This window comes from Cygnus olor, chromosome 18 (assembly GCF_009769625.2).
Source record: "Cygnus olor isolate bCygOlo1 chromosome 18, bCygOlo1.pri.v2, whole genome shotgun sequence".
Classification (NCBI taxonomy): Eukaryota; Metazoa; Chordata; class Aves; order Anseriformes; family Anatidae; genus Cygnus; species Cygnus olor.
In genome coordinates, this window is record NC_049186.1 from 7,749,842 (window position 1) to 7,764,655 (window position 14,814).

The 14,814-nt window shown below is 44.1% G+C and overlaps 1 protein-coding gene across 4 annotated transcripts in view; it reads left to right on the forward strand.

Annotated features, from left to right (window-relative positions):
- TOM1L1 (target of myb1 like 1 membrane trafficking protein) overlaps positions 1-14,814 on the forward strand; it is a 229,915-nt gene that overhangs the window by 151,766 nt on the left and 63,335 nt on the right. For 2 of the 4 annotated variants that reach the window (XM_040577766.1, XM_040577767.1), the window contains exon 2: positions 7,115-7,268. The exons of 1 other annotated variant lie outside the window; for it this stretch is intronic. In XM_040577766.1, the coding sequence (XP_040433700.1) occupies positions 7,212-7,268 (57 nt within the window). In that variant the 5' untranslated portion in view covers positions 7,115-7,211. Of the gene's footprint in view, positions 1-7,114; positions 7,269-14,814 lie in introns of those variants that run through there. One more of the 4 variants, XM_040577769.1, reaches the window with a different exon arrangement.

Sequence of the window (14,814 nt, forward strand, 5' to 3'; positions counted from 1 at the left end):
ATCTATGAGTCTCTGGTAGTGGGGAGCAGCAGCATAACCAGATCTTGTCTCCTACCAAAGGAGACAGCATAAGGTAGTTCTAAGCCCTGCAAATCCCCTGAACTAGTGCCAGCCGTGGACAGGATGCGGCACAGCAGTGTCCACTTTGTGTTGCCTCCAAACATAAATGAGGTGCTAATCAAAGCCCCCATCCTTCCCTTTCTCTTTCAGGTTGGTTCTGCCAAAAACAAGCCCCCCTCGCTTTCTCTCACTTTGCTGCTTTTCTTTCCTGTGGGGAGTTAATTCCCCTGGGTCTCAGCAAAGAAGGTGCTGGAAGAGAACTGCATCGTGTTGAAAGGACATTGTGGAGGCATTTCCAATGTTTAGAAATCGTTCTGCCTTACCGCTGGGGGAGAAGGAACCAAAAGGGCAAGCATGTGACAGTGACAGAGCTGAGCAAAGCGTTCACAACCTCCAGGCCATGAGCAGTGGGGCTGAGCTCATTGCAGTTTGCACTGTGTTTACTGGAAACTTTGCACGAGGGTCGTGCAGTTTTCAGGTGAGCCTTGGTTCAGTCCGTCTGCACACTGGGTCCCACCAAGTTATTTAACTCTGAGATCCCTCCTTGGAGCCTTAGAAAAGAGGTATATATGAACATCTTGCTCAGTTGGCTTAACCCAGCAAAATCAGAAGCCCTTCCTTAATTTGAAGCCTGTGTGGAGCATGTCCTCTCTTAAATACAACCACAGCCAGTAACTGTAACTGAAGGCCTTGCTCAGGCTGTGTATAGCTTTACCAGATAACTCCAGCTGTAAATGCAGTGGCTAGAAACTCCTCCCATTCCTCGGGCATGTCTTTGTGCGAGGCTGTGCTAGGGATATTTTGGAGGTAAGGATAATTCTGGAGGTGAGATGGGGCTGTGAATCTCCCCTGGGATACTGCCCACACAGCTGGACGTGGGAGCTCCTAGGGGAGGCAGTGGGCACCTGCTCTGCGAACTCTCTACCCACAGAAAGAGTGATGGCAGTAACCACTGCGACCTGAAGCTCAATTGTCTCTTTGCAGGCAAGATTGATCCTGCAGAGTTATTATTGTGCTGGCTCTGGTAGGAAATACAGCAGATCTGGGTTCTAATGTACCTGATTCTCCTGTCTCCTCAACCAAATTCTTGGCTTCTTTTTCTGCTATGTTTTGTATTTGTCTATTCTTATTAGTACTAATACCCTTACATCTCTTGAAAGCTTCTTTAAGGTTGTTTGGTTTCAGCAGGATGGTAACAGCTCTCTGAAAATAAACTCGTGCATGAAGCCGCATATTTTTCTGTCAGTTGGCTTTGTCTCCCTTTCCAGCTCTTTGCAGTGGGAGGGCTTTTCTGAGCAGGCTTTGACTAGGCAGAAGCACACAGCGTGTTGGTTGTTTCCACTCCCCGAGGCCCCAGGGGAGCATCCAAAGCAGAGTGTGAGCGAAGTCTAGGGAAATCAGGTAAGCTGCAGATGCCAAAGTACAGAAGTGCAAAGGAGCTTAAAACTTCCTCCCCTGCTCTTTCCTTATCACTCTCCCCAAGAGCAGAAACAGAAGAAATTAGAATCAAGATTAACAACTTTAAAGGCCATACTTGGTATGTATGCCAGCTGGTGAAGTGAAATGAAAGTTGCTTTTAAGGTGCTCAACAAAACAAACTGCTCGAAGCCCTGGTAAGACGAATTAGTTCGTGGAACAAGTTATCCACTGGGTAGGTAGGAGGTAGCTGCACTCCCAAACTTGAAGGCTGGTTTGTCTGTTTGATAGCTTCTCCTGCAACACTTGGATTAACAGCTAAAGCTCTGACCTTTTCCTTGCACTTGTCAGTGTTCAGCATATGCTGAATGTGTTTACATCTTTTTTGTGATTTACTTGTGTTCCAATACTTTTAATCTCTTCAGAAGTGCTTGGCATGATCCAAGTCTGTCGATGCTGGTTGCAGTAGACTTGCCAGATTTTTCTCTCCTTTTCTGAGCAGTTGCTTTGTATATTTTTCATCCCGCACCCTTGTTTTTGAAATTTGAGTGGTCAGAAAAAAGCATATTGTATATTCAATAAAGCAAATAAAGGATGCCTTACCCAGAAAAATACTCTAACATGGATTAATAGAATTAACAGCAAATAGCAAGTACTGAGCTTATTGGAATTTTCCTTCCTCCCTAGGATTTGAATTTTTATATTTGAGTCATTCTTTTGATTCTTCCTGGGGAGCTGCTTCACTGACAGAACAGGATGTGTATTCTAAATAGTTAAAAGCTGTCGTCATCTCATGTACCCACGGCGCATTAACAACGGATATCCAGAGCCGTACCAGGCAGGATAGGGGGCTCCCCTGTCTCAGGAGCTCTCCCGAGGCTGATAACAGAAGAGGATAATTATGGCTGAAGTCTGCTGGCTGCTGCTGTAGCCCAGCCCTGCGTGTTACACACTGCCCTACGTGACGGATGGAACATTAAGGGCTCAAAACTATACATCACCATGGGTACTGCATCAACAAGGGGGAAAGCACCAGATCGCCTGGAGGGAAGAAAGAGGTCTAGAAACAAACAAGAAAAAACGTGGAGGTTTAGAAGCCCCTTGGGTAAATGAATCGCCTTTTCTGAAGTGTGATTAGCAATCAAAAGAAGACAACCTGAGCAGCAGACTTGTCGTTCCTAACCACATGGACTGTCACATAGCAGCAGGCTCTCTGTCAGAGACTACAGCCCAAAGAAACAAGAAAAGGGGTAGAAAGAGCAGGTATTTGACAACTGAAATGATGCTTGCTGTATTGCCATTGTCCCTGGATTTTGAAAGGCCAGAATCAAAATATTGTGACTCCCCAAATGTCATAATTAGAGTATCTCAGCTCACACTTGTCTTCTCTCTGTGCCTCAGACCTTATGTTTCATCTCTTTAATGTACTATAATTACATTTTCAGTGTGGATCAATTATCTCAGAATAGGGAAACAAATTACCATCATTATCTCCACTTATTCTTTACATTTTCTTCCAACCTTTTTTGTTGTCTGGTTCTCTTAACTAGTGACAAAACTGTAGTTCGCATTCGTGCTCCTTTGTTGTTTTTCTTTTGCCTGAACATATCTTTGGCAGCAAGTTATCTGTCAAGCAAGGAATTGTCCTTCCCTTTGCTCCTATTCCCCAGTTCTCCTTGGTGGGAAACTCATTACTTTCTGCATATTCCAATAGGTTTGTTAGAAGTATAGCTCTCAAATAAGACAGAGGATCAGGAGCAGATAGATTCTTTTTAATTTCTTAGGTTCCTCACTAAAGTACTTACTTCAAATTAACATACACTGTTTCCACAAGAATAACATTGGTGTCTGCAGGAGTTGGGTTTATTGTGACAGTAATTCACAGGTCAAAGCTCACTTCATCTGCACTGATGTGACAGCTAATGGTTCCTATTACGCCAGTGATCCATGAATTATAGAGTAACTTGTTACCATCCCACTACAACTATAAATAAATCTAATGAAATTAGTGCTTTGAAGAAGTGCATTAGGCTACAATTATAGTTAGAGTCAAAGGCACTAAAGCAGAGAAACTCTACTTCTGAATTTCAGCTGCATCTTGTGATTTGATCATTGGAGAAGAGTCACTGTAACACCACGTACGATGCTGCTGTATTCTGCACTCCCAAAAGGAAAATCTGGTCCTAAAACTCAGTCTTGGTAGGCTTTTTCACCTAAGTTATTAACTTTAGTCTCCAGGACAATTTATCTGAATAAGGTAAACTAGATTATGTATGTAGCTTGGGATACTGTGAGAAAATGATTTCTTGTGTTATACTGTTATTATCTGTTCAGGTCTCAGCTGGAATCTGTCAATGAAGCCAAGGCATTCAAGCCTTGCAAAATTCTAAGTTAAGATTATTTTTTTTTATGATTTTGCTGCAGGGATTATGTCTTATTTCTTCTGGATCAGCCAAACTTACTTCCAAAATGCTGCACTGAAAATCAAGTTTACTACAAAAGGAATTACTACTAAGAAAGGCTTATAGTGGTAACTCTTGTAAAACAAACCCTATCTTCCTGCCCTCCTCTCCCCACTTTATGTGGTACCTTTTCTTTTCTAAGTGCTTTTCCTTCCAGTTCTCCCTGTCCCCACTGCACACTGAGGCATTAAACAACTGCAGTGCATATGAAAAAGGCATGTACTTAGTTCAGAATTGCATCCCAACCTGGCAGCTGATTGAAAATAGTGATTTCTATCAACTGTATTTCAGATTAAAATGCTGAAGTGCTGGAGAAACGGGGTGCGGAAGTACTTTATTTGATAACAAATTATGTTTATGGGTTGAGAAAATGATGTCTTTTCAAAATGGCTCCCAGTGTTCAATGCCTACCTGTTTTAATTACCCAGGTGTGAAAAATAAAAAATTGTGCTTTGTTGAGAACATTTCAAGGACTGCTGATGTCAACAGCTAGCAAGGCAGCAGCAAAAACCCAGATGGTTAGCAGGAGGCTTTCCTGAACGGTCTAAACAGATTTACTCGAAACTCTTACAAATCCAGAATCCAATACAAAGATTAAAGCTATGCTTTCTTCTGCAGCACTTTATTAGCTTGTGTCGCAAGGCATGATTTTAAAACTGAGGCAAAGTGTAAGATTTGGGCAAATCATTAATGGCATTTTCTGTTCTTCCCGTTTCTCTTTGCTGATCTGCGCTCCTCTGGGTGACTCGTGTGAGAATTTGATATGCAAAATGACAACAAAGGTAAAGATGAGCACGCTGCCTGGGTTTAGGCTGTAATGCGGGCATCAAAAGCCGTAGTGATGTGTCAGCTCTTTACTTCAGAAAAGTTTCCTTGCTGCTGTTATTGGCCTGAGCTGCAGCAGAACCCATGAAGTCTTGGGAAGAACAGGGGCCACGCTGCAACTACAGCTGCACAAGAGAAAAGGGGGGGATTTTTCTTCCTTTGTAAACCCTGTAATTTATGGTCTAGAATGTCCTTTAGTGAATTATTTATTATGACGGGCAGAAACCCGATAGATCAGTGATCCCTGTAATGTCCTGTTGTGGGGTTTCTCTGCCGTTGCACGTGGCTGTGCCTGCAGGGAGGCATGGCCGTTTTGCAGTAAGTGCAGAGACAATGCGAGCCCGCTACACCTGTCTCACATGGGCAGCCAGTTTGCTTCAGGGAATGATTTTAATTTGGGGATTGTCTAGGAGGGCTGGAAATTTATTACCTGGTAGGCTCAGTCACTGCAGTGGCTGGCTCCCACCTCTGGTGTTTCTCCAGGGTGCTCCAGGCAGCAGGAGGCCGGAGCTCACCCAGTGCCACCTGGCTGGGGGAGAGGGCATCAGTGCTGCTCTTCCATTCCTTTCTCTTTGTGCACAGGGAGTCTGCTCTAAGACAGACAAGTGCTCTGCTGTGGGCTGGACTTTGGCCTATGTTGTCTTACTGAAGTGTAGTATTACCATGTCTTTGTGTATCACCGTCTGCTCGCTACAATAAATGCCTTGCGGTTAGACTAAGCTTGTGAACGCGATAGCATACTGACTGCAATCTGTATGACACTAGCAGAGGTGAAATTCCAAGGCTTTCCCAGTATTTCTGGGGGATTTTGCCCTCAACCAGCTGCAGCTGAACTCACAGAAGCTTGAGGCTTGTTTTGAGATCTGTATCTGCAGTGCCCTGTTAGGGAAATGAGTGATGCCAAGGGGACTCCATCAGACCTCTCTGATGAATGGTGTGCCAGAAAGGAAATTGCTGGAATAGGCTCTTAAGGAACAGGAACTGCTCCGTGGCTCCAGCATCAGGGCTGAGTGGTGATATCATTAAATGCCTTTGGCATTCATTACCTTCTCCAGTTGGAAGGGTGGTTACCAGCATTGAAAATGACGGTCATATATTAGGGTCATGAAGAGCAATCCCGTTAGAGAAGTAGGAGAGAGAGAGGCCTGTGAAACCCAGGCTTAATCTGACAAATCTCTCTGTAATGAACTCCTGTTGCTTCAGGGATTAGTCTAGGTGAAGGTATTGATGGAAACACAAGTGTTCACTAATAACCAAAATACGATCCCAAACTTATTGTTAGTAATCGCATGTGTTAGTGTACTGGAACTGCCTTTGTTTTCCAGAGCTCAGAAATAAAGGCTGCCAGCCCTTCTGAGGTGGCTGAGGGTTAAGTGTTTGTCTCGGGGAAGTTTCCTGAGAGTAGTTGTCTAATAAACACTCCGTGCTGGAGGGAAAAACAAGTGATATACGTTGCAGTACAGCAATATAATGAATTAGTTAAAAGCAAACAACCCCCAAAACAGTAGATTGCCGGGGCAGGTCTGTTTCTGCCAAACAATATTTCTGTGCCAACTTCCCAAACGAAGCACAGCCAAAAATAGTAGTGCAATAACTCATCGTGAGGGGAGAAAGCTATTACAAGGGGGATGAAGCAGCAGCAGTCTCTCACTGGTGACCCTAGATTATGGGTCTGATTCTCAGTCCTGGGGCTTGTGCAGTGCCTTACTCCAGTCCTGCATGCTGTGTAAGGTGCTAACTAGGCAGGGCAGTCTTCTGCCTCTCTGCATAAGTGCAAAGTTGAGCCAAGTGTCCAAGGAAGAACTGAACTCAGTGCTTGTTTGGCTGATAGTAATGCTGTCATCTGTGGGGCCAGCAGAAGTGATGGGAGTAGCTCCCGTGTGCTTACAGCTTTAGTGCCTTTGCTCGGGGGGTGATGCAGCACTGGCACTGCTCGGTGACATCAGGAACACCTGAGGCGTTTTACACCACGGAACATAAAGTTGTCTAAGGTGAAACAGGGCAGGTGTAAAGGGTGACTTCTGCAGTCTGCTTTCCTGTTACGAGGCTGCAGTCGTTGCTGGATCTAGTGTCAGCAAATTAAGGTGAATCAGGAGGAACATTGGCCGGACACAGCTCGTTCTGGTCGCCCTGCCAAAGCCAGATGTCTCCATTCACTCCTTAACAAAGAAACAGCCTGTCTTGCCAAACAACTAAAATAAGATTCATCAGCAACATGAAATTCAACTTATTACACGCCTGAGTAACCATTAGTGGAGGAGAAGGTGATGCATGATTACTGCCTGCAGTGTGAGAGAAGCACCGGTACCTCAGTAGTGGGCAGTAACAGCAAACATCTGCTTCATTTGCAGTTTCAGAGACGTGCAGGATCTGTCCTCTGACATCCGTATTCAGAATCAGGTCGTTCTTCTCATCAGACTCCTTTGCACCATCTGGATTTGCTGAGAAATGATTTTGCAAGAAAAAAAGCTGGGGGGAGGATCATTACTCAGCTGTCGGTGGCAGGTAACACCCGTACATACGCGTGCTGAAAAGGTCACAGGAGTTGCAGTGTTAAGGGGCTGCTACAAAGTGTATGTACTGCCAGGCTTCCTGGGCCCCAGCTGAGGCTTCATGGTTCTTGCGAGGCCTACCAAAACTGAAAACTAGTATATACACGTGGAAATAGAGGTTACCTTGAGAATTTAAGTAATAGTAATATACCGAGGTTAAAATGGACCTTGAGTGCATTTCTTTCTCCTTCTATTCCTTCCTTTTTTCAACGCATTCTTCTCCCCTAGTCACCAAGTAACTTCCCTTGAATATTTCACAGATATCCCCTGCTTCAGGGGTGAACTGCAAACACCGTGATCTCTCTTGTGAAGGAAGAAAGGCCTTAGTGGAGAAGCAGAGGCATTCCTTAATTTGGGGAGGGAGGCACTTGAAGTAATCCCTTGAGTGTATGTTTCATGACCACAGAGTGCCAGAATTTCAGATGTTTCCCTTAAGTTTCAATTTCTCAGCCTGATATACCCAACTCTGAGGCACTGGACATCACATACCCGACTTCTTCCATTGCCTTAGGTAAAAGTGTTTTATAAGCAGCATAAAGAACAGGCGTTTTTAGGACCATGCCGTGAGTAGAGATCCTCAGCCCTTTCTGCAGTGAAAATAGACTACTCTCTCTGTTTGCATCCTTTCCAAAGGTATTTACTAAGAGATGCTACAGCAGGACTAAACAGGTATCTGCTTCCTTCTGTACTATTGTAGAGAAGAGGTTACAAACAAGGGCTAATGCGGTGGTTTACCTGACTGCAGTGTGTGGGATTGCCTCTCTTGGTTCATCCCTTGGATGCTATAGTCGAAGCAACAACCACTGTGGTTGCCAGTCTTGGTGGTACATCAAATATTTGGCAATTACTTTTGTCAAGAGATCATGAGTCCATCCTGCACTGTAAGCAATTAAAGAAAAAAAAAAGAGGAGGAAGAAAAGCTCATTTGCCCTTCCCTCCCTCAAGTTTTCGCTTTGGTTTGCTTTGTTTTTCTGAATTTATTCCTATTTTCACCATTAACAACACCAAGAATTCAGGATGTGAATTTTAATGGAGTCCATGTTTTACTCTGCAGTTGTCAAGGGGGGATGGGACAGGACGTCTTTCTGTGTACATCTCGTAGTGCTTCAGCACCACACCGGGTGGGAGCCGTTCACATGGCACAGGCTCTCCCCCGCTCCCCCACGGGCATTAGCTCATTGACAGCAGCCTTGCAATTACAGGATGCTAAAAATCATACCCCTGGGCTGCCAAACTGCCAGAAAATGTCAAACCGCTCTGTGTGTAAAAGCCAATAGTAAGACACTTAGCCAAAAACACAGAAATTGGCATAGTGTTCTGTTGCTTCAGATCTTTACTGCTATTTCACATGAAGGGTGAGCAAGGTTGGGAGACACGGTAACAAGCTGCCAGTTTTTTTTCTGTACCTCCCAAGGGAAAGCTGCATTTCTAGAATAAGATCCACCCTCTGTACCCGGTGGTGCAGGATGCACAGTAGGCACTGCACTTTTCACAGAAGCAAACTGGGATCTGTCCTGCTTCTGTTCATAAAGGACAGCCCCAGCCAGTCCCGCGTAGCCCCTGGGAATCTGTTGCGTCGTGCTTAATTGGAAGACGAGATGGCATGATCGGTTTTTTAATTTTGTTCAGTGTCTGAGAACAGTAGGGAGAAGAGCAGCAAGGGTAATCCATAAATTGGAAATAAAATATTAATAACTCTGGAGGAAAGTTCTTAGGGACTCTCCACACGTATATTGTGGCATTCATCTCCAGCAGGGAGCTGAGCAGAGCACCAGCAGGGAGGACACTGCTCCCTCTCCAGCTCTGCCAGCGACTCCTTCCAGCGCCCTGGGCTGCTCGCTGTGACAAGGCTCGTTCCCATCCTGAGCAGGAGCTGACCACAGCCGTAAATCGAAATGCAACCATTCGTAGTGATGCTGGAACGCTTCTTGTGGTTGTAAAGTGATCCAGGACCCTTCGATGTGAAAGGTGCTCTGGCAGCTGTGATATATTGTTACGCATTTTGGCTTGCAAGCAGTAATCTAGTCCCAAATAAACGGGAGAAACATGAGCAGAATTAGAAACTGTATTAGAGAGGGAACAAAATTTGGGATAAAGCCGTGAGAAGTCTCAAGTAGGAACTACTCTGGAGGAGAGGGGATGTGTCATACTGCCAGTCTCAAGGGATGTTACTTAGAAATGTGTGACAAACTCAGGGCTAGCCACATTTGTGTGCTGAGTAGTTAAAACTTAAGGATTTTCTAGATGAGCATGTTCTTTGGGATTATGGTTAACTGGCATGCTTGGTATTTAGATCTATGACATCTTTCACAGAACCTTTGTACGGTGTTCATGCAAATATGTGTCCAGTATGACTTTATGCAGCAGAGTCATATTCAGCAATCCAGGACAGGGATTTGCAAATTATTTTTTTTCTTTTTTTTCTTTTTCTCTGTCTGAGTGTCCGCAGTTTAGTAAGAAATGATAGAATTAGTCACCCACATGAAATTACATCTATTTTTACTTAGCAGTCACTGAAATGCCAAAGTATTCTTAGCTGTCTTTGAAAATTCACGTAGGATATTAGGTAAACACTACAAATTAGATGTAAATGGAATCAGAGAAACAGCTGTCGCCTCTTTTGCAAGCTGATTAATTTTTTTTTCTGAGCCATAATAATTATATTTCAGCATGTTCCCCCCATCAGGCTCTTTAAACACTGGCTGCAGTGGCTGCACCTCCTGCGTGGAGAGGCTGGGGGGCAGTTCCCTGGCAGTGAATTTCTGTTCATCCCCAAACCGTTCGGCATGCCCGCACCTCAGCAACACGTAGCGCTCTCCCCGAACCTTCTGTGGTTGGATTCTGTCTGCTGCACGCAGGAGCCACGATGCATTGAAACGTGGCCACTTATTTAGTGACTGAATTTCCTGGAGCAAGTCCCTGCAGCCCTCCAGCCTATTTCCAAGCCCCGTGCCCTTTGCCAGGCATTTCTTAGCTTCCACTGTCCTCTAGTGGTGCTTTCATTCAAAACCCTCCTGTCGGCTGCTGGCTGTGCTGCATCCAAGCCTGCCCATGCCACCCGTACTTGGGGTTTCTTCCCAAGCTGGATTCGGACCCAGGCTGGGGCGCTGGAAGTTTGTGGGCTCCTGGCAGCCGGGTGGCTGTCTCGGGTGAGAAGTGCTGTCCGAGGATTGCCTTTCTCCACCTCCTCATCAGCCCCTTCCATTGAGACCCCGGGCTTTGCAATCCAGCAAATGAAAAGCTTGAAGGCGTGCCTCCACCTCTTCTCCAAATCTTCGTTGTCTCACGAAGCGGTGTCCAAGCCACTGGTTTGAAGCGTGGTGTCCTATCTGGGGATATACATGTGTGCTAGTACAGATACCACCACAGTCAGTCTTCCTAGTTACAATTTATTTCAGTGAGAACAGGTGTATTTTTTTCTTTTTTCTTTTTTTTTTTGACCCAGGCTGTAATTATTAGATTAGTGTGGATGTGAGCAGTAGCACGTAGATGAAATCTCCTGGCTTGGTTCTGTGCTGTATGAAGGGAGTGCCGGAGCTGCTGCCGGTGTGCAGCGTGGCAGCGGGTGCTCGGCTCAGGGCTTTGCAGCTGGGGCTCGCCAGAGAGGGGCTGCACTTCGGGTGCACGGAGCAGCAAAATGCTTCAGGGCAGTAACAGGAAAAGAGGCTTGCAAATATAAAATATTAACTAGCCTTTGCTTTTAATAAACCTGATTACACTAAGGAAGTCAGTAATGTTTGTTGCAGTGTGACTAGTTTTCTCGTATTTCCTGAATTCGCTTTATGAGTATGTCTTATTCCTCACCTGCATTAGAAAACCAGGTGAATATTTTACAAAATCACCATTTCAGTAGTATTCAAATTATTTTATCAGTATTCCTACAGATGATGCAATCATCAGAATGAATAATTCTCAGACAGCTGTTTATTCAACAAGCCTAAGCCCAAATTCCACAGAGACTTAGGTGTACACTTAACATTTCTCAGGGGAGCAATCCTATTGGATTCAATGTCAATATTTGCATGAGTGAAAGTTAAAACATTTATGGCTTTCTCCTCTCCTTACATAATATTACAACCTTGAATTAATTAGATGACTGATACATTGATTTATTTTTTTTTTATTTCCTCCTTTAAGCTGACTGTGACGTGCTAAACTGCCAGTTGGGTTGGTTGTGAAAGCTTAGCTATTGCCTGTGATCTTGGTGTTTTATGTTGGGATAAAACATACAAACACTTCTAACAGTGCTTTCATGCAAGGATTTCCTAGTATTGTTGGTTGGTTGTTTTGTTGTGGGGTTGGTTTTTTGTTTGGGTAAAAGGATGGCAATCCATTAATCTGCCTGTTGTTGAACAAAGGATAAGGTGTTCTCCAATCCTTTATCTGCCTTTCCTAGCACACAAGCTCTGCAGTGGATATACTCTTCCAATACAGATTTTGTATCCCATCCTAAGCTTTTATTATGTAATTTAGCCTAAAATATTGTGAAGTTTTAATATAGGTTGTCTTTCTCTGCAGTTCCTTTTCTTGAGTAGTGGCAAAAAGTGGGATACAGCAGAGTGACTGGTGAAGACAGGTTTAAGGATACAGTGATCAAAATTGTTGTAGTAGAAAAAAAAAAAAAAAGGAGGCTAATGGTAACATCTGACTCCAAGAGTACCTGAGACTGTGATTTCTTAATTGCTTTACAGTGATTTGAACACAAGTTGCAGCCTGCCTCATGCAGGTGCCTGGATGCTTGTGTGGGTGACTCAGGCTGGGATCTGTCCCAGTTAAAAAAACAAAAAACAAAAAAGTAGAAATATTGGGGTTAACTTACAGAAGATGTGAAATGACACCCCAATTCAGGTGTCCTGAATCAGTATCTGAAGCAACCTGAAGGCTGCCATCTGTGTAGGACCCAGACTCCCAACCTCACATGCTCTGAGTTGTATCTAAACCAAACAACTGAAATAGATGGGGTGAGGCCCCTATTCGTAGCCATTAATTTACCTGGGATACCTCTATAGTTAATGAAGACAAGATCCTGTACCTCAGAGGCTAGGCAGAGCAGGAGCTTAATTTAGCTGCTCAGGCTCCTCACCTGGGAGGGCCTATCTTTCTTTACTTGCTGTAGAAAGGAGTCTAGGGAGTTCAAACTCACCGGGCTGACAGAAGTCCATATGAATCCCTGCTATCTCTGTATTCCCTCAATTGGTGTTTTTTTTGTTGTTGTTTTGTTTTGTTTTGCTGTGGCTTGCTGCAGTGTAGTCACTGTTTATAATAGAAATAATGCCCTCGGGAACTGCAACAAGTGCATGCAAACTTAATACCAGGGGTGTAAAGGAGGAACTCACCTACAGCATATGAACAGGTACAAGAAAGACCCATGCCACTATGACCGTACTGTTTTCTCTCCTGCAGTGTTGTTTGGATATGAATATAAAGGATATTTACTGTGCTCTTCAGCAAATATTGTTGACGTCAATATTTACAAGTGCATCAGCTATGGATTAGCAGTATTCGTTCTCTCTGGAATAATGTTTTCTGTTCTCACTGGAGAGCCTTCTAAAAGAGGACCTTTAACCTTTGCAAGCAGCTTTTTCTACCGTTTCACCTCCCATGAGCACAAGAGAGCATCTGAGTGTTAATTAAATTGGAGAGGGGGAGGGATTCAGGGACAGCCAAAACACCATGAAGCTGCTGGAACAAATTAATCTTTGGTGTAACTCAAAGCTCCTGGAAAAGACCCATAGGAGTTAGTGGGATCTTGCTGTTGAAGTCCTTAGCTGTCCAGGAGAAGCTTTGTCTCCTCTATAAAACTATAGGTCTTTAAATGTGCAGTAGGATTGCATGTTTGGGTATCTGAGCTGCCCCAAGATAGGGGTCCTCAGAGGTGTGACCCCCATGCACTTGGCAGGAACGGTGTCTGTCTGAAGTGTCCAGGGTATTCTTAATGTCAGCCACCAAAATTAAAGTGTTCTTGAACACAAGGAGAAATAATCTGAAATCTCCAGTATTAACTGAAGACCAGTTTTCTTTCTTAACTGTACTTTCAGTGCTGCATTTCAAGGGGAGTTAAATATAAAATATATCTTGTTATTTAGCCAACACTTTAGTATGCCAGTGTTAACACCAAAATGCTGCTCAGGAAAGTGCTTGTCTGTGTGTGTGCTTATGTGAACTTTTATCCAACCTGTACAGTTGTTGAGATAGTTTAGGAGAAATAACAGTAATTTCCCTCATGGTTTCATTCCGGTGGTTTATTTCTCCAGGTTATGCCATAAGCTTCTTCAGGAGAAACTAAAGAGCCAGACTTATAAAGGGAATGGATAATTTCATTGCAAAAAAGAAAACAACAAAACTAGCATTATGCATGTTAAGTTAAGGGTAAACAAATCTCATGCTTCAGGGCACAAAATGATTTCCTATTGGGCTCAGGAAGGATGTTTTTCTCCATGTAAAGCATTGTACGGTTGGCTAGATGTATTACTAAGGGGTTTATTTGTTCTTTTGCTGCCCTCTGAAGCATCAGTTTAGGAAGCTTCGTTTTAGGTTATGCTAGAGGCAGGATGCCAGACATTGTTATAATTTTACTTAGCATCAAGAAGCATGCACTATAAACTTCCTGCTCCAGCAGACCTGTGATGCCTGCAGATGAATAATGAAGGAGTCCCTCAAAAGCAGACCAGACTCCAGCTCTGTGATCCAGCATTGGAATATCCAGACAGGGATGGAGCTGCTACTCCCTTATATTCAGGGAAAAACAAACAAACAAAAAGGTTTCATCTATCCCATTTTCCTTACTCTTCTTCTTCTGCTGCTTGTAGGATGCAAGCAGTTGGAGTTACTGTAGATGCCTGGGACTCCCAAGATATGTTATTAGGGTGGTCATGTTCAACCATGCCATGATGTCTGCCTGCCAGGTCCACCTCAGTGCCCCAAAGGAGCTACTGTAGGTGAAGCAAACAGATTTTTGTCTGTTTTCAGCTGAGGGCCCCAAGCATCCTGCCTGCATCCTACCTGCTCTGTGCAGAAAGTGTCTGCAGCTGCTGCTGCCCAGGACCGCCTCCATGCTGCCTGGCTTCAGGCGCTGCCAACCCACGGTGCCTGCAGTCGTTCAGCCTGGGACTGCAGCACAAAGACAGGCAGACATAAAAGCAACTTTGCAAGTCCCAACGAGAAATACCCGTGTTTGATACCTGAAGTCAGAGTTTCCTTTAAGGAAATGGAAAGAAAGAGGATTCACTCTAACAGCCTTGGTAGTTTCTACTTCTAAGTGGGCAGACCACATAATTTGGTGGAAACAGAAGGAAGCAGAATCTGTGAATGCAGCAAAAGCCACAGGAATTTAAATGTACGTAGTTGGGAAATTCAGCAACAGGAAAAGGAAGGCTTTCAGTTGTATATACCATATGAGCTCTAATTTGATTCTGGTGTTTGTCACGCTTTTTCTGTAGAAGTCACCTCTTCTCTCTGTGCCTATATTCTGCATTTGTAAAACGAGGGTGACAACACCA